The 19944-nt window shown below is 38.6% G+C and overlaps 1 protein-coding gene across 1 annotated transcript in view; it reads right to left on the reverse strand.

Moving 5' to 3' along the window:
- Positions 1-19944, reverse strand: part of DYNC2H1 (dynein cytoplasmic 2 heavy chain 1) — a 376760-nt gene that overhangs the window by 241545 nt on the left and 115271 nt on the right. Inside the window, exons 48-52 of the mRNA XM_052652274.1 lie at positions 17790-17920; positions 14636-14884; positions 14066-14174; positions 11060-11173; positions 7226-7368 (exon numbers count right to left, since the gene is read on the reverse strand). Coding sequence (XP_052508234.1) covers positions 7226-7368; positions 11060-11173; positions 14066-14174; positions 14636-14884; positions 17790-17920 — 746 coding nt within the window. The remainder of the gene's footprint in view (positions 1-7225; positions 7369-11059; positions 11174-14065; positions 14175-14635; positions 14885-17789; positions 17921-19944) is intronic.

Raw genomic sequence — 19944 nt, forward strand, 5'->3', positions numbered from 1 at the left:
AAACTAACAATTTTGATTGAATTAGAAAATAATCAGAGATACCATTTAAAAATCACAAAGTAATAAAATCAAATGTTTTATTTGTATCAGACTAACAAAATGCCTTCATGACATAAAGGAACAGGAAGGATTCTTAGATTTCTTAAATGAGAAATAAGGAAAAATAAATAAAAATAATGTCATAATTGATATCAACATAATTGATAATGCTAAAAACTATCTATTGTCTAGTAATAGCAAGGCTTTTGCCATTACCACAAATAAGAAAACTAAGTAATGAACAGATATTAAACTATATAAAAAAATTTTTAAACCCTATTTCTGGGGAACAAAAACTAAGTAGAACTCCAAAATTTTAAAATTAAGCCAAAAACCTCCAACTTATTTCACCTGATACAGTTCACATGCCTAATAAGAACAAGGGCAAGTAATCCAGGTAATTAGGTCAAAAAACATCTTTTTCTTCTCAGACTGAATAAAACGTTAAGATCCCTCAACTAGCGGAGTGTTTCAAAGTGCCATGATTCTTGAGCCAAAGAAAATTTTTTTCTCAAATATTTTCACTGATTTCTGAACATATACTGAAGCAACTGAGAGAATATTTTAAATACACACTTTTAAATCAAAGAACATTTCTTTGGAAACTCACTTTCTTTAAAATACTCTATCCCTTAGGATAGAGTATTTTAGGATAGCTTGATTGTGCTAATCATTTCACAACATAAAATAAACAAAAATAACATGATGTACACCTTAAACACATACAATTTTTATGTGTCAATTACACCTCAATAAAGCTGGGAGGGGTGGGAAAGAATCTATCCCTAAATAATATCCCACGTTAGAAAAGTTTTCTTGCCTGTTTTCAACCACATTCCACTTTGCTTCCACTCTACCTCCAGGAGATAAAAATAGCACTTTGGAGTTGAATGAGTATATTAACACTATTCATTCTTACTAATATCTTGACCTCTCAATTCCTTGAATTCTTCTCCTTCTGTTATCTATCACCTTTTTCCCAGCCACTCTCCCCTACCATGTCAAATGGTCACATCCTAATACCTTGTCATTAACAATAACTGCAATCATTTCATAATCTCACTTGCAAACATCCCCCTCTTTTACCATTACATTCCTGTCTAACCAGCTCATTCCTTTTGCAATGCAAACAATCCTCAAATTTCACCAAGACCTACAGTCTATTCATTCAACAACCTTTATACTGTCATTCACCATCTTCCTACCATAACTCCTCAGTTTCCTTGGCCTTCCCCTACTTTGTCGTACTCAGTCAGTTATTTCAGTCGTTCAGTCATGTCCAACTCTTTGCGACCCCATGGACTGCAGCATGCCAGGCCTCCCTGTCCATCACCAACTCCTGGAGCTTGCTCAAACTCATGTCCATCGAATCGGTGATGCCATCCAACCATCTCATCCTCTGTCGTCCTCTTCTCCTCCTGCCTTCAATCTTTCCCAGCATCAGGGTCTTTTCCAATGAGTCAGTTCTTCACATCAAGTGACCAAAGTATTGGAGCTTCAGCTTCAGCATCAGTCCTTCCAATGAATATTCAGGACTGATTTTTTTTAGGATGGACCGGTTGGATCTCCTTGCAGTCTAAGGGACTCTCAAGAGTCTTCCCCAATACCATATTTCAAAAGCATCAATTTTTCTGCGCTCAGCTTTCTTTCTATAGTCCAACTCTCACATTTATACATGACTGCTGGGAGCCAGCACAAGGAGTCCCGCCCGTGGCAAAGGTCATGAGGTTAAGGGGCCCGAAAGGCAAAAGCGAGTCTGGCCTTAAGGGAGCCTCGCTGGATCTGCTCGTGCATCTGCCCCAAAACCAGAGTCTGCCTGTCTTACTGCATTGTGCTTTTCGCCTACTCTTCTGACATTATACTGGGGGTTATCCCCCACCACCTCTCTCTGAAAAGGAGTTAACTTAGGACTCCAATTAATAAATCTCCTGGGCGTGACAAGGGTGTTTCAGTCCATAAACCTCTCTGCTGGCAGACTAGCTTGTGTGACAGGTTTATCCACACTCTTGCTACCATGTACATGATTGTTTACAACCTCTCAACCATAAACAGCACAGAGAGTTTGGAGTATTTTGAAAGTCTTAGTTAGCATAGGGTTTTTCTAAAGATAAAAATCATGTTTGTGAAGGGTTTCATTGCTGAGCTAATGATTGCCACCAGGCCTCCATATCCTTAGGCACCTAGGAGTATGTTAATCAATGTAATTGGAATGTAGAAAAAGAAATATAGTAATTTTGATGTTAGCAATACTAGACTTTTGAGTTAATGAATTTTCTCTTTTGTTATAGATCCTCCTCTTTGTTATAAATCATCGTGTCCTTGCTATGTAAAAATGTAACTTTATCACTATCTTAAGACTAAATAGATCTTAAGGGGAAACAAGTTTTCTGATCAATTAACCTTTATCAATAGAAAGAAAGGTGAGGCCATAAAATGTTAATCGGTCTCCAGACCAGAAGATATTGTAAAACAAATGTAAGACCCTTGTAAGAACAAAGATATGCCGACAACACTGTCTTTAGATAAAGGTCGGAGCAGCTGACCCTGCATGACTCTGTTTCTTACATTTATCTCTATGTATAACTAAAAGTATAAAAGTGGACCTGAAAAATAAAGAAACGGACCAGTTCCTGGAAAGACTGGTTTCCCCCATGTGGTCTTTGCTCGTTCTCTTCTTTTCTGGCTGAATTCCCATCTGGAGCGTGGAGGCTCACCAAGCCTACTAATTTTGCCGGGGCTTCTAAGATCTGACCAGGGAGGCCTTTGTGTCTCCTCTCCTTTGGGAGAACGGGAAGACGCCTGCGGCCTACATAGGTGGTGCAAACTCTTTGTCTTGGAGTTTTATTGGTTTTCCACGTAAACCAAGTTATTCAGCCTCTTTACTCTACTTATTTTCCTACTACACTATTCTTTCCTAACCTCTCTTTATATTTCTAATTAAATAGTTCTTTCCTAGGACGTCGACGCTGTCCCCTCTTCAAACTACCCTGGATCCACCGGGGGTGGACCCCGGCACATGACTACTGGAAAAACCATAGCTTTGACTAGATGGGCCTTTGTTGGCAAAGTAATGTCTCTGCTTTTTAATATGCTGTCTAGGTTGGTCATAGGTTTTCTTCCAAGGAGCAAGTGTCTTTTAATTTCATGGCTAGAGTCACCACCTGCAGTGATTTTGAAGCCCAAAAAATAAAGTCTCTCACGGTTTCCATTGCTTCCCCAACTATTTGCCATGAACTTAGCTTTTTGAATGTTGAGTTTTAAGCCAGCTTTTTCACTCTCCTTTCACCTTCATCCGGAGAAAGCAACAGCAACCCACTCCAGTACTCTTGCCTGGAAAATCCCATGGATGGAGGAGCCTGGTAGGCTGCAGTCCATGGGGTCACAAAGTCAGACACAACTGAGCGACTTCACTTTCACTTTTCACTTTCATGCATTGGAGAAGGAAATGGCAACCCACCCCAGTGTTCTTGCCTGGAGAATCCCAGGGACGGGGGAGCCTGGTCGGCTGCCATCTATGGGGTCGCACAGAGTCGGACACGACTGAAGCAACTTAGCAGTAGCAGCAGTAGCAGTTCACTTTCATCAAGAGGCTCTTTAGTTCCTCTTCACTTTCTGCCATCAGGGTGGGGCCATCTGCATATCTGAGGTCATTAATATTTCTCCCAGCAATCCTGATTCCAGCTTGTGCTTCATCCAGCCTGGAATTTTGCATAATGTACTCTGCATATAAGTTAAATAAGCAGGGTGATAGTATACCGCCTTGATGTACTCCTTTCCCTATTTGGAACCAGTCTGTTGTTCCATGTCCGGTTCTAACTTTTGCTTCCTGACCTGCATACAGATTTCTCAGGAGGGAGGTCAGGTGGTCTGGTAATCCCATCTCTTGAAGAATTTTCTACAGCTTGTTGTGATCTACACAGTCAAAGGCTTTGGCGTAATCAGTAAAAAGAAGTAGATGTTTTTCTGGAACTCTCCTGCTTTTTTGATGATACAGCAGATGTTGGCAATTTGATCTCTGGTTCCTCTGCCTTTTCTAAATCCAGCTGGTACATCTGGAAGTTCACGGTTCACGTACTGTTGAAGCCTTACCTGCAGAATTTTGAGCATTTCTTTGCTAGCATGTGAGATGAGTGCAATTGTGTGGTAGTTTGAACATTCTTTGGCACACACTCAAGCAGCAAAGCAAAGCCCCAATCCTGCTTAAATGCAAGTCACCACTATTGCAGGTCTGTAACCCTGAGTGCACATGTGACTGGAGAAAAAGCACCCAACTATACTGAATGGCCTCAGCTGAACTTTACCATCACTAGCCTCATGTGAACCCGTAATGCTATCTAGCTATTACTGTCATACTCCACTCTCCTAAGCCTTTCACTCCTTCCCTCTTCCAAAACTATTTTGCACATCCTCTTACATCTCTTCAAGATTCCAAAATCTCTTTCCTCAACTTTTCTCTCAAGTGATTAATCTTAGTTCTGATTTCACTTGGAAAACAGAAACAACCAGAAGTGTCTAAAACTTCCCAATGCTACTCCTGCCCACCTGCGTGGACCCAGACCCCTGTACTCTGCTTCCTTTCCTGTTGCTACAGATGACACTTCCATTCTCCAAGCAAAGTGAAGTGAGAGTCGCTCTGCTGTGTCCGACTCTTTGCGACCCCATGGACTATACAGTCCGTGGAATTCTCCAGGCCAGAATACTGGAGTAGGCAGCCTTTCCCTTCTCCAGGAGATCTTCCCAACCCAGGGATCAAACCCAGGTCTCCTGCATTGCTGGCAAATTCTTTACCAGCTGAGCCACAGGGAAGCCCAAGCAAAGGCTTGTCCTCAATCCTTCCATGTGTGTAGTAGACCCATATGGTGTCTAGACCCAAGGACACTGCTCTACCAATTCGCCCCCTTTCATATAAAATACATGTTTTGTTTCCTTTCTTGCATTCCCAATGGCATATGAGCATGCTCCAGTTTAGCCCAACTTAAAAAATTTTTTTAAAGAAAAAACTATTTTATTCCCACTTCCTGCAGTTACTGATCCATTTTATCTTCCACTTTATAACAAAACTCTTCAAAAGAGGTGACTATATTCACTCTCCACTCTTCTCATTCTTTCCAAAACACATTTCAATACAGTATTTTTTTCCACTACTAACTGAAACTGCTTCATTAAAGTCACTAAGGGACACAAGATGCTAAACCCAATGATCAGTTTCCAGCCTTCATGGACTTCCATGTGTCACAGTTCATCCTTCCTTGCTCCTTCAGAATGCTGTTTTCACTTGGTTTCCAGGCTTCACTTGTACTCACAACTCCTGTTTCCTATTTCCCTACCGGTTCCTTCTCAGTATCCTTTGCTGGTTCCTGTTCATCTCAGCCTTTTAATGCTGAAAGTGCCCCAAGGGTCAACCTTTGGATCTCTTCCCTTTCTGCCAACATTCACTCCTTCAGTAGTATTTGTTCTCAAAGCTTTAAATGCCACTTAAACTCTGATAATTCCCATAATTTTGCCTGTATGCCTGACCTTTTCCGCTGAACTTCTCAATCTTCCAACTCAGATGTCCGACACACCTCTTATTTAATAGATCTAAAACTGAAAGCTTCATCTTCTCTTCTCAAAATCTTCCTCTCATAGTCTCCCTTCAACTGACAGGTATTCCAGTCTTTCTAGGAGCTCAAGCCAACAGACTGGCAGGTATCCTCAACTCCTCACTTCCCCTAATAACTTATTACAATCTGTCAGCAAACCCTATCATTTCTACTGCAAAACATACCAGTATCTACCAGTTCTCACCACCTCTACCACTATACCCTGAGAGCAAGTCATCCTTGTCTTTCACCAAGATTACTGCAATAGCTTTATAACTGCTTCCTCCTGGTCTTCTACAGTCTATTTTCAAACAGAAGCCAGTGTAATCCCATAAAACGTCAGAAAAGTTTTGCTCACAAGCCTCCAAGGAGTCCCTTACTGGTTTCCAGAAAAGTTGAAATCCTTATAGTAGCATCCAAAGCCCCACCCTAACTGTTCTCTTAATCCCCCAACCTCATCTGCAACCACTCTCCACCTTGATCACTCTGTTACTAATGAACTGGGCCTCAAATCAGCAGGCCTGCTCTCATTTCAGATTCTTCCTGTAGAAAGCCTTCCCTCCAAATATCCCCCAAAAGAACGTAAACTCCATGAGGGCAGGGACTTATGTCTCTCTTTTCTCTGCTATATCCCCAGTATATAAAAGAGTGACACATATTAAGCATCCAATAATTACTGCTTCTTAATGAATACTTCTTGTTCATGTAGCCTCTTCAGACTGGAATAACTTTCCTCTATCTACTTACTGAAATCTATTTTAAGGATCATCTCAACTGTAAAATGTTGTCTATTATCTCAAATTGCGCTCCTTTCTCTAAATCATGATAGGCAATGGTTTGCACATCTACTATACAAAAATAAATCAGTGATTGGAAATATGAGCATCATTCAAGGAGACAATATTGAAAACTATTATTTATTCAAATTAAGCAATGTAAAAGGCTTCCAGTTGAGATGGTTTTTGAGTTCACACTTTACACTTGTATCCTTCCAAACACATATCATAACAATGAAAGAATTTTTTCTTAAGGCACCTAAATTTTAATTGAAACAACTGCTAAAATTATTGCTGTGATATTTTAATCATAAGCTAGTCTATAACAGACTAAGTAATGAAATTTATAAAATTTTTTAAATACAATAAATATCTCTGTGGTCCTTAATTAAGAACATAATCTTACACCTAACATTCTGTAGTCAACTAATCTGTCAAGTATAAGAGTATGAAGAAAAGACAGTTATTTTCAAATATATGAGAGATGCTCAGTGCCACAATTAAGGATTATAATAAACACCAAGGGGAAGTTGTGACAATTAGTAACCTTAAAAAGAAAGTGAAACTGAAGTCGCTCAACCGTGTCTGACTCTTTGTGACCCCATGGACTATAGCCTACCAGGCTCCTCCATCCACGGGATTTTCCAGGCAAGAATACTGGAGTGGGTTGCCATTCCCTTCTCCAGAGATCTTCCCAACCCAGGGATTGAACCCGGGTCTCCCGCATTGTAGCAGACGCTTTACCATCTGAGCCACCAGGGAAGTCCTTGGTGTCTTAAAAACAAAATGTGCTTATTTTTTATTTCCATATTTAAACATTAAACTTACTTTCTTCATACTGCTATCTGACCAAGCCTCCATCCACAACACCTGGCACTTCTTATGCAAAGCAGGATTGCTCTCACAGTTTATTATGAAGTTTAAATTTGAGGAATCCATTATCAAAACAATATGCAAGTTTTGTTGCACTCCTAAAAAAATAAGATAAATATAGTCATGGAATATTACAATAACAATATTTGAAGAAATCCATATATGGTCCGGTTTTATGAAATTAAAATTTTCTGAAATTGGATGGCAGAAGCTCTTTAACAAAAGAGCAATCTATGTAACAGAATTATACTCTAAGTGAAAAATCTGCGTGCAATGCAGGAAACAAGAGATGCATCTTTGATCCACCTCTTGGGAAGATACCCTAGAGGAGGAAACGGCAACCCATTCCACTATTCTCACCTGAAAAACCCCATGGACAGAAAAGCGTAGAGGGCTATAGTCCAAAGGGTCACAAAGTCGAACACAACGGAATGGATGAACATGCCTGCAATGCACATGAATGTGCTGTTTGTGCAAGCTGAGATAAAATATCCCAAAAAGATATGCTACGGCTGTTACTTTTCAAATGTCATACCGGATTCTATTAAGTAATATTTTTCTTTTTAGGATTTTTGTTTCAATGTTCAGAAGCAAAACTGATCTCTGGATTTTTTTAGGAGAAATATTTTTCCTTGTTTCAATGTCAATATCATTTTCCCTTCATAAAAATGAATTTAGAAACTCTCCTTTATTTTCTATGTTCTGAAGTAGTTTTAAAATAGCATTGAGATGATCTCTTTCTTCAAGGTGTGGTAGAAATCCCCTCTAAACTTAAAACAGAGAGAAGGGAAGGTAGCTGTTTAACAACTTTCTTTGTTCCATCAATAATAAACGTTCTTGCAGAAAAATAAAGATGATCACTGTAATAGCAGTGCCTGGGTGGTGTCACTATTGCCTTATTTTTTCCTTATCAATTTTAGATATCCACTGTGTCCACGAAACTGCTTCTATAATAATATGTTTCTTTAGTTTCAAAGAAACTACAGAATGTGAAGTGAAGTGAAAGTCACTCAGTCGTGTCCAACTCCTTACAACCCCATGGACTATACAGTTCAGTCCAGTTCAGTCGCTCAGTCGTGTATGACTCTTTGCGACCCCATGAATCGAGCACGACAGGCCTCCCTGTCCATCACCAACTCCTGGAATTCACTCAGATTCACGTCCATCGAGTCCATGATGCCATCCAGCCATCTCATCCTGGGTCGTCCCCTTCTCCTCCTGCCCCCAATCTCTCCCAGCATCACAGTCTTTTCCAATGAGTCAACACTTCGCATGAGGTGGCCAAAGTACTGGAGTTTCAGCTTTAGCATCATTCCTTCCAAAGAAATCCCAGGGTTGATCTCCTTCAGAATGGACTGGTTGGATCTCCTTGCAGTCCAAGGGACTCTCAAGAGTCTTCTCCAACACCACAGATAAAAAGCATCAATTCTTCGGCGCTCAGCCTTCTTCACAGTCCAACTCTCACATCCATACATGACCACTGGGAAAACCATAGCCTTGATTAGACGGACCTTAGTCGGCAAAGTAATGTCTCTGCTTTTGAATATACTATCTAGGTTGGTCATAACTTTCTTCCAAGGAGTAAGCGTCTTTTAATTTCATGGCTGCAGTCACCATCTGCAGTGATTTTGGAGCCCCCCAAAAAATAAAGTCTGACACTGTTTCTATTGTTTCCCCATCTATTTCCCATGAAGTGATGGGACTGGATGCCATGATCTTCATTTTCTGAATGTTGAGCTTTAAGCCAACTTTTTCACTCTCCTCTTTCACTTTCATCAAGAGGTTTTTTAGCTCCTCTTCACTTTCTGCCATAAGGGTGGCGTCATCTGCGTATTTGAGGTTATTGATATTTCTCCCAGCAATCTTGATTCCAGCTTGTGTTCCTTCCAATCCAGCATTTCTCATGATGTACTCTGCATATAAGTTAAATAAGCAGAGTGACAATATACAGCCTTGACATCCTCCTTTTCCTATCTGGAACCAGTCTGTTGTTCCATGTCCAGTTCTAACTGTTGCTTCCTGACCTGCATACAGATTTCTCAAGAGGCAGGTTAGGTGGTCTGGTATTCCCATCTCTTTCAGAATTTTCCACAGTTTCTTGTGATCCACACAGTCAAAGGCTTTAGCATAGTCAATAAAGCAGAAATAGATGTTTTTCTGGAACTCTCTTGCTTTTTCCATGATCCAGCGGATGTTGGCAATTTGATCTCTGGTTCCTCTGCCTTTTCTAAAACCAGCTTGAACATCAGGGAGTTCACGGTTCACGTATTGCTGAAGTCTGGCTTGGAGAATTTTGAGCATTATTTTACTAGCGTGTGAGATGAGTGCAACTGTGTGGTAGTTTGAACATTCTTTGGCATTTTCTTTGGAATTGGAATGAAAACTGACCTTTTCCAGTCCTGTGGCCACTGCTGAGGTTTCCAAACTTGCTGGCATATTGAGTGCAGCACTTTCACAGCATCATCTTTCAGGATTTGAAACAGCTCAACTGGAATTCCATCACCTCCACTAGCTTTGTTCGTAGTGAGGCTTTCTAAGGCCCACTTGACTTCACATTCCAGGATGTCTGGCTCTAGATTAGTGATCACATCATCATGATTATCTGGGTCGTGAAGATCTTTTTTGTACAGTTCTTCCATGTATTCTTGCCACCTCTTCTTAATATCTTCTTCTTCTGTTAGGTCCAGACCATTTCTGTCCTTTATTGAGCCCATCTTTGCATGAAATGTTCCATTAGTATCTCTAATTTTCTTAAAGAGATCCATGGAATTCTCCAGGCCAGAACACTGGAGCTGGTAGCCTTTCCCTTCTCCAGGAGATCTTCGCAACTCAGGGATGGAACCTAGGTCTCCCGCATTCCAGGCGGATTATTTACCAGCTGAGACACAAGGGAAGCCAATAGCACTGAACCAACGTTAATTTCGCTGCCAGACAAATGTATTGCAGCTGTTACAGTAGGATGCTAACATGAGGGGAAGCTGGGTGAAGGCTACACAGGGACTCACCCGACCATCTTTGCAACTTTTCTATAAATCTAGACGTTTTCTTTACAAAAAAAGATTAAGAAGAGGTGACATGGAGCAGAAAGCTGAGAGCAGTGAGGGGCCTGGGCTGATGGAGTGAATGTATGTTCTGTATTATGTGAGTCTAGGGCGGGAAGGGGGAAGGCCACCCCTCCCACACACCAGGACTCAATAATAAGGGCTTAGCTGATCACTCGCCTTCTGATGTGGCTTCCTGGGAAAGAGGAAGGACTCATGTGGTTGGTTTCCCTGGCAACCAGCCTCCACCCCTAGATGCTGGCCATAGGTCATCTCATTAACAAAAGTCATCTCATCAACAGAATGTGAAGTCGCTCAGTTGTATCCGACTCTTTGTGACCCCATGGACTGTAGCCTACGAGGCTCCTCTGTCCATGGAATTTTCCAAGCAATAGTACTGGAGTGAATTGCCATTTGGCACAATCTAAATAATTCACTAACTCTCTAAGATAGGTACTAAGTTTACCACATGGAAACAAAAGCAGCAAAGTAAATATCCCAAAAGACATTCCCATACTTTCATCCCTACCTTTTCCTAAAATTTTACTTAACATGCTTTTATTATAGGTTAGCCTTTAGTCTACTTAGCGGCTATTTTCTAAAGTTCTTTAAAAAGGAAAAAAATATAAATTACCAAATGGACCCAAAATTTAAGATACCTTTGCAATCTAAAGAGAAAATAAGGTAGATTCAATGGCATCTATTTCACACGAAGCACAGTTAAATTAATAAGTTCTATGGCACTTACTATATGTGAAGTAGTTGAAGACTGGTCCAAAAAATCCATCCTGCGAAGCCTGATCTTTAAGAGGCAAGAGCAAGGGCTCTAATTCTTCGAGAGTGTAGAGTCCAGGAACTTCACCTGCAGAACATTATATTTCTTCTGAGATTTAGCTACATTACACTAAATTCAACACACATTTTACATACACGATGCTTCTTCTATTTTTATATTAAATAATCTGATGTTATTCAATCTTTGTTTCCAAAACCAGCAAGCCCTATCACCTCTATATTACCTGTAACCTTCATTCAAAAAAATTCAAACTCTTCCCACTAACCGTTCATCTATCTGCCTTTCCAAGTCCTTCTCTACCCTCTTCCAAGACTCTGTATTCTAACCTCAGTGAACTTTTTTGTGTTCTAAAACTTTAATGAAGTATTTCCTCTTCCTGGAATACATCATACCACAGTCTTGCTCTGCCCCAAATCTTCCACTAAAAATATTGTTTAACTCTCAAGACACTACTTTGCCAACTGCCACGCCCATGAGCCTTTCCTGAATACCGACATGTTAGGGAAAGTACTCTTTTCTCTTGAATATAATATCCAAACATCACTGTTTGGCATTTATCACATCATTTAATAATAAATGGATTACTTCTCCCTGCCCACTTAGATTCTAAATTCCCAGAAGGCAAATATTTAATTATGATCAATGTTAACCTTAGGACATTCCTGGCAAAGAATCTAAACCATAAATACTTGTTAAATAAATGAATAAATTAATGAATGAGCTTGTTACTGGAAATCAGGAGAACTAGTCATGGCGTGCTACTATGCAACAGAATGATGAAAACCAAATAAAGGTGGTAAGACTATAAGAACTTGATAGAGGGCTTGCTCACCACCATAAATCCAGTTATTTAATAAATATGTATTAAATCAATATATTTGTAGTTCACAAGAAACTGTAAGATTAAATGAAAAGTTTTTTTCTGCATTCATGAAAAGTCCAACACAGTCTAAACTACTACTTTTCTTTATGCTTATCTCAGAGGTACCAGATCATGACCCAGCCATCAGTCGTGTACGTATTCAAACACAAGCACATACGTGTAAATATGCTCTGTCTTTCTATAAATTTGAGCCATACCAAGATACCCTTGTATCCTTAAATTTAATAAAGAAAGTTAGTTCTATTTACATACTCTATAGAGAATAAGAATTTTAAATACAGAAAAGAGACCAAAGGGCCGATTAAGTACTTTCTCTGAAAGTGTTTTTCACATAAATATTTTTGCCAAAAAAAGTTAGAAAAATTAACAACCAAAATTTAAGTTTATTATTTTTGCTGTTACATGTTGATAATAAAGACCAATTTATCATATAATAAGTACTGGGTTAATGCTTATCTGAATGTTTGCTTTCACAAATTAAAACAAAAACCCTGAATATCTGGCCTACTACTTTACATCAGCCAAAAGGAACAAAGTCGCCATCTAGTGACAAGTTAAGCAATATGCAGAAATAAGAACTTTAAAAATCAACATGAAGTGAAAGTGAAAGTCGCTCAGTCTTTGCGACCCCTGTACTATCCATGGGATTCCCCAGGCCAGAATACTGGAGTGAGTAGCCTTTCCCTTTTCCAGGGGATTTTCCTGACCCAGGAATCAAACCAGGGTCTCCCGCATTGCAGGCAGATTCTTTACCAACTGAGTTATCAGGGAATCCCTAAAAAAAAATAGGTTATTTACAAGAGAGGCCTAGTACTTTCACTATACCATTACCTCCACTTTGACAAAAGTTGATGTTCTACTTGTCTAACTAGAGTCTTTCTCATTTGGGCACTAAGGTGTAGACACCTTACTTTACAAACAAAATTTTTTCTTCAACCAAAGCTATTAAATTCTGAAAACAAAAAGACTACTTCATGCAGAGTCTACGTAGCAGGATTAAAAACATGTATTATATAAAACCACAGTGGAACAAGAGTATCATGTAAATTTGTCCTCAGTCCCTGGAGTGGAGCAACTAAGAGAGCTGAAACTAGATTTAACAAAGTTTACTTTATACTTAAGTACCAAAACACTCTTGGTCCAAGTTCAAAGCCAAGCTGTGCCATGCTTAGTTGCTCAGTTGTGTCTGACTCTTTGTGACCCCATGGACTGCAGCCTACCAGGCTCCTCTGTCCACGGGGGGATTCCAGGCAAGAATACTGGAGTGGGTTGCCATACCCTCCTCCAGGGGATCTTCGAACCCAGGTCTTCCACATTGCAGGCAGATTATCTACCGATTGAGCTACCATGAAAGACCCAAAACAAAGCTATCTCGCACTAATTCTACTAACAACAATTATACATTACAAGCAGACTCTAATAACCACCATAAAGTCTGCAGGAAAGGAGAAATATAGGAAACTGCAGGTATTTTCCTCAGGGACTCACCGAAAAGATAAGCTGGCTCCAGAGACAAGAGTATACCACAATTCAAGAAATATGAGATCTAATATATCTGAAATACATCTGCTATTATATAGCCATATTTAAGGCCATATTACAATAATTAAATTATTCCACTAATGATGGACAGTGAGGTTCTAGGATATTTCTTATTTCTTACATATTTCTTTACAGTTCTTTTATTTCTACAAACTAAATTTCTATAATTTAATATAATGTTTATATCAAAGGGTATAGCACATTTTTAAAATAAATACTGGTTGATAACTTTCCCAAAAGGTTATATATATTATCTAACAGTCCCACCAAAAGTGTACAAGAAGGCAAATTATTCAGTGTATTTACTGATATCGATATTTAATCATCATTTTTATATAATTCCACAACCTCTTGGTTTCATAAAAACAGGATTGCTCAGTTCTCCTGCTCTGAGCATATTTAATGTTTAACCTTCTATCACTTTAGTAGAAGCTATGCCAAATATTTTCTGAAACATAATTTCATATAAGATAACTTCACTTGAATAATATTTACATTATTTATTTTTCTTCAAATAAAACCCATTCACTTGCCTGAAGACAAAAGGCTATTGATCATCTCCAGAAATGTAGGATGTACAAACTGGTAATCCTCAAGAAGTAAAACTGCCTGCTGGGCTTCAATACCGGCAAGATGTAGCACCTGCACAAAGAGAAAGCACATTCCGGAAACCATTAACCATTTTTTGGCAAATACTGGTAAAAATGTTCATTCCGTAGGTAAACTAAGTTATTTTTACTGACTGATACTTTATTGAGTAATCAAAATATAGTTTGGAAAGTAAATTCAGTTCATAAATACTACTGGGAGAACATTTAATTGTTTTATGGCTAGAACATTAAAAGCTAGAGGATTATTTTTAAATACACCCACATATGTCTTAAATTCTACTTTTTGTTTATCTTACCAAGCCATATAACATCCCATAATCTGAGGTACTGAGAGCTAAAATCATAATTTTGCAAAATCATGAAGAAAACAATCATAAAAATAAAATAAAGACTATATTGTATATCAGAGACTTAAAGGCCATTAAAGCCTTTTAGAATAATAAATAATTAGGATTTAAAACCAAATAAAGTAAAAGACTGTGAGGCACTTACATGTTTGAGATCATTCTTGAAATGCTTCAGTTCATATCCCCTGGAAATCTTTGGTGAAAACAGCACTGCTCCATGCATGTGACTGACTAAGGAAGTGATGGTCCGACGACCCACACCGCTGCGTCCTGCTAGCAGAAGTGAACCTCCAGGAACACTCAGCACTCTGTCAATTCTAGACATATATTCCAGGACTTCTTGGAAAAGCAAAATATCTAAATTCTGGTTATCTCGTCCATAATGAATAAGGCCCTTTAAAAAAAAACCCCAAACAATATTATATAATTAACGTAAGTCTCAATTATATAACAAATTATTAATGATCTAGATTAAGATATTTTATTTTTGGTGCACTCAAGAAAAGAGGTTAAGTAAATATGTGTTGTCTCACACTCTTTTATCTATTCAATAATCCAGCTTCATGGCACTTTCTAAGGAAAAATTTACATGATGTCAAACAAGTGCATGAGTCCACAACAGTCAGTTACTTTTGAATATCTTTAATATAACTAGTAAAAAGCAGTGTAAGATAAGCAGGTTGTATAAAGACTTCAAACTATCCAATTTTTGCCACTTGTTACCGAGGGAACATTTCATGCAAAGATGGGCACAATAAAGGACAGAAACAGTATGGACCTAAGAGAAACAGAAGATATTAAAAAGAGGTAGCAAGAATACAGAGAAGAAACTATACAAAAAAGATCTTCATGACCCAGATAAACACGATGGTGTGATCACTCACCTAGAGCCAGACATCCTGGAATGTGAAGTCAAGTGGGCCTTAAGAAGCATCACAATGAACAAAGCTAGTGGAGGTGATGGAATTCCAGTTGAGCTATGTCAAATACTAAAAGATGATGCTATAAAAGTGTTGCACTCAACATGCCAGCAAATTTGGAAAACTCAGCAGTGGCCACAGGAATGGAAAAGGTCAGTTTTCATTCCAATCCCAAAGAAAGGAAATGCCAAAGAATGCTCAAGCTACCGCACAATTGTACTCATCTCACACGCTAACAAAGTAATGCTCAAATTCTCCAAGCCAGGCTTCACCAGTACATGAACTGAGAACTTAAATATGTTCAAGATGAATTTACAAAATGCAGAGCAACCAGTGATCAAACTGCCAACATCCACTGTATCATAGAAAAAGCAAGGGAGTTCCAGAAAAACAACTACTTCTGCTTCATTGAATACACTAAAGCCTTTGACTGTGTGGATCACAACAAACTGGAAATTTCTTCAAGACGTTGGTAACACCAGACCTCCTCACCTGCCTCCTAAGAAACCTGTATACAGGTCAAGAGGCAACAGTTAGAACTGGGCACGGAACAATAGACTAGTTCCAAATTGCGAAAGGAGTACATCAAGGCTGTATATTGTTACCCTGCTTATTAAAGTTGTATGCAGAGTACATCATGTGAAACGCAGGGCTGGATGAAGCACAAGCTGGAATCAAGATTGCTGGGAGAAATATCAATTACCTCAGATATGAAGATGATACCACCCTAACGGCAGAAAGTGAAGAGGAAGAGCCTCTTGATGGAGGTGAAAGAGGAGAGTGAAAAAGTTGGCTTAAAATTCAACCTTTAAAAAGCTAAGATCATGGCATCTGGTCCCATCATTTCATTGCAAATAGACGGGGAAACAATGGAAACAGTGAGAGACTATTTTCTTGGGCTCCAAATTCACTACAGATGGTGACTGTAGCCATGAAATTAAAAGACACTTGCTCCTTGGAAGAAAAGCTATGACAAACCCAAACAGCATATTAAAAAGCAAAGACATTACTTTGCTAACAAAGACCCATGTAGCCAAAGCTATGGGTTTTCCAGTAGTCACATACGGATGTGTGAGTTGGGCAATAAAGAAAGCTGAGCCCGAGGAATTGATACTTTTCAATTGTGGTATTGGAGAAGACTCTTGAGAGTCCCACTGCAAGGAGATCCAACCAGTCCATCCTAAAGGAGATCAGTCCTGGGTGTTCACTGGAAGGACTGATGCTGAAGCTGAAACTCCAATACTTTCATCACCTAATGTGAAGAGCCGACTTATCAGAAAAGACCCTGATGCTGATCGAAGGCAGGAGGAAAAGGGGACAGTAGAGGATGAGATGGTTGGATGGTATCACTGACTCAGTGGACACGAGTTTGAGTAAGCTCCAGAAGATGGTGAAGCACAGCCTGGCGTGCTGCAGTCCATGGGGATGCAAAGAGTCGGACACGAGTGAGCGACTAAACAACAGAACGAAAGCCATGAAGTCAGTGTGCACAGAGTATAAGACAATTTCCAAACTCTCAAAACACAGTGCCTAAATGAAAATATTTTGTGAACCCTCATTTTTATGTACTGCTCGGATACAAATCAAAAGCCTATAAAGAGGTAGTATGCCCTGCCAGAAGCCACTGATAGAGGGAAGGGAGAGAGAGAGGACAACTTTCGCACATTTAACAACATCCGCATATTCCCAAACTGCAATACCCATTCCAGTCAAATAAATCAGTTTACCAGACCATGAAAAGCTTTTCTTGGTATAAAATCCATACTAACTTCCATACAAATATTAATCTTTGAAGCAATCATATGCAATATGGTTGCTTCTTATTACAATTAATATAAAAAAAAACACTCTGTAGGACAGTGCTGTTAAAAGTTTCAGTGAAACAGCAACATCAATATCATTTAGGAGCTCATCAAAAATTTGGATTCTTTTCTGATTTTTTTTAAGTTCAGATTAGCACCTATTGAATCAGACTTCCCACGATGGGATCCAGTCATCAATATTTTCTAGTACTCAAAGTGATTCTAATGCTCACTAAAGGCTAAGACCACTGCTCTAGGATGAGCAGTTAATAGTACATTAACTGTTAGTAGTATATTAACAGTGGTATTTCCCAATTAATATTAAGTCTTTTTAATAGTTCCAACCTCAGATACCTTTTCCCAGCATGTATCTTAGCAATTTTAGACTTATCTGTGTAAGTACATGTGCTTCTGGTTAGATCTGACACACTGGGCTGTCTTCTGTGTTTCTTCACAAACCAGTTTCTCCTGTTCTAAGATCTTTCACTTCATGCCCTCAGAAAGCTGGCAACAAATATTTTGAAAATGGCTTTAATCATAATCAAATCCCAATTCAAATTCATGATTCATATAATACCTTTTTAATAACATCCTTAAGATCTGAAGAATTTAGTTTTCCAAGTGGTTTTCCATGGGGAGGCAAAGGTTGTCCTGGGACTGACCTTGTTCCTGAATTATGTTGGGCTCCCCACGTAACGTAGAAATTATCTGTACAAATGAAAGATATTTTTTCTTCATATGTGTTATTTCTAATGGGAGTATCAATAAATATATTTCACACTAAACCATTTTTAACTTTATTAGTCCAAATAAGAATATCCCCAAAAAGGCAAAGATTACTTTGAAATGGCAAATAAATAAAACAATCTCAAAATTATTCTTGAAAAAGAACACAGATTTATAAATAATATCAAGAGCCCTATCTTTTAAAATAAAAGAAAAATTAATCAAATTGTAATTAGAAAAAAAAACACCACAACTTTCCTTAAATTTATCTATAGCAGTGTTCCTGTTACCATATAAGGAAAATCTGTTCACCATTATTGAAACATCCCCTCCCAATTCCTCTGGGAGACTGTTCCATCAGTCTTCTTGTCATATAGTGCATTTAGCAACAGACCTCCCTTCCCTAGACTCATATTCTTCTTTCTTTCTCCATCACATTTCTCACATTTTCTACTTAGCAAAACCACTATCTAAACTCTTATTTGGGAACAATACTGCCATAAGTGCCCAACCCAAATCTTCCTTATAGTCATTATCCTAACATGACTTGTGTGCATCTCCTTAACAGAGCTTTTTTCCTAGAATCTATACTGGGCTCATCAAGTCACTACCACTATTCCTTTTCAGCTGTTCACTTATCACTCATATTTTTTAGTTTCATTGGGATCTAAAGTCAGCCTGTTATGCTTTAATTTTATAATAAATACTCCCTTGGAATTATTTAATCTTATTCTGTATATTAAATTATCAACTATCTAAATATATACCAAAATGAATAAGACAAACCTAATTTCTCCTCTCATAGAAAGGATAAACTTTATGTGGACTCCCAAAAGACACTTGAAAAACATTCAAACACATGTGAAAAACAGCTCATTGTCTTCATATCTCATCATTTCTCAACTTTAAGAGCATGCTCCTAACTCGTATCCCTGCTACAAGACTCTGCCCCATCAAATGTATCCTCACTGCTACTAGAGCAACAAACACAAAATCTGGCAGTGCCACTGCACTCCAATATCACAGATAGCTTCCCGCTGCCTTAAAAAATTCCTCATCAAGGCAATCTGGCTAAAATTTGGCTTCATCGACTGCTTGAATCTCTTATCTTCCTCTGTATCCTACGACATACTCTGGTTTTCTCAAACGTTTGATTCTTTGCATATTCTTTTTCCTTTGTCTAGAATGCCTTTCCTCTCTTCTTCACTTAATAGAGTCATTCTTTAACATACAGCTTGTGTACAGCTTAGTCGCTAAGTCACGTCCAACTCTTGTGACCCCATGGACTGTAGCCTGCCAGGCTCCTCTGTCTATCAGATTCTTCAGGCAGGAATACTGGAGTGGGTTGCCATTTCCTTCTCCAGGGGATCTTCCTGACACAGGTATCAAACCTGGGTCTCCCAAATTGCAGGGAGATTCTTTATTGAGTGAGCTACAAGGGAAGTTCAAGATAAAACTTGATTTTCTGCAATCTGCTCAAAAAAAATTTAAATCTTGGGTGTTAATCTAACAAATATGTTACAGGACATATGCTAAAAGTTATACAACACTAACGAAAGAAAGCAAAGAGTAAATAAATGAATAAATATATTATGCCCATGGATTAGAAAAATCAACATAATAAAGAGGTCAGTTTTTCCTGAAAACAATATACAGAACTAATACAATTCTTACCACAATCCGTAACACTGTATATAAAGACAAGATTATTCTAAAACTTATATGGAAAGGCAAGGGAACTGAAATACCTAGAATGATTCTGAGAAAGGAAGAATAAATAAGGAAACAGTCAAATGAATTTTAAGACACTAAGCTACAGCAATCTCAAAATGACAGAATGATCTCTGTTCATCTCCAAGGGAAACCATTCTATATCACAGTAACCCAAGTCTATGCCCCAACCAGTAAGGCTGAAGAAGCTGAAGTTGCACGGTTCTATGAAGACCTACAAGACCTTTTAGAACTAACACCCAAAAAAGATGTCCTTTTCATTATAGGGGACTGGA

Source organism: Budorcas taxicolor, chromosome 15 (genome assembly GCF_023091745.1).
Source record: "Budorcas taxicolor isolate Tak-1 chromosome 15, Takin1.1, whole genome shotgun sequence".
Classification (NCBI taxonomy): domain Eukaryota; kingdom Metazoa; phylum Chordata; class Mammalia; order Artiodactyla; family Bovidae; genus Budorcas; species Budorcas taxicolor.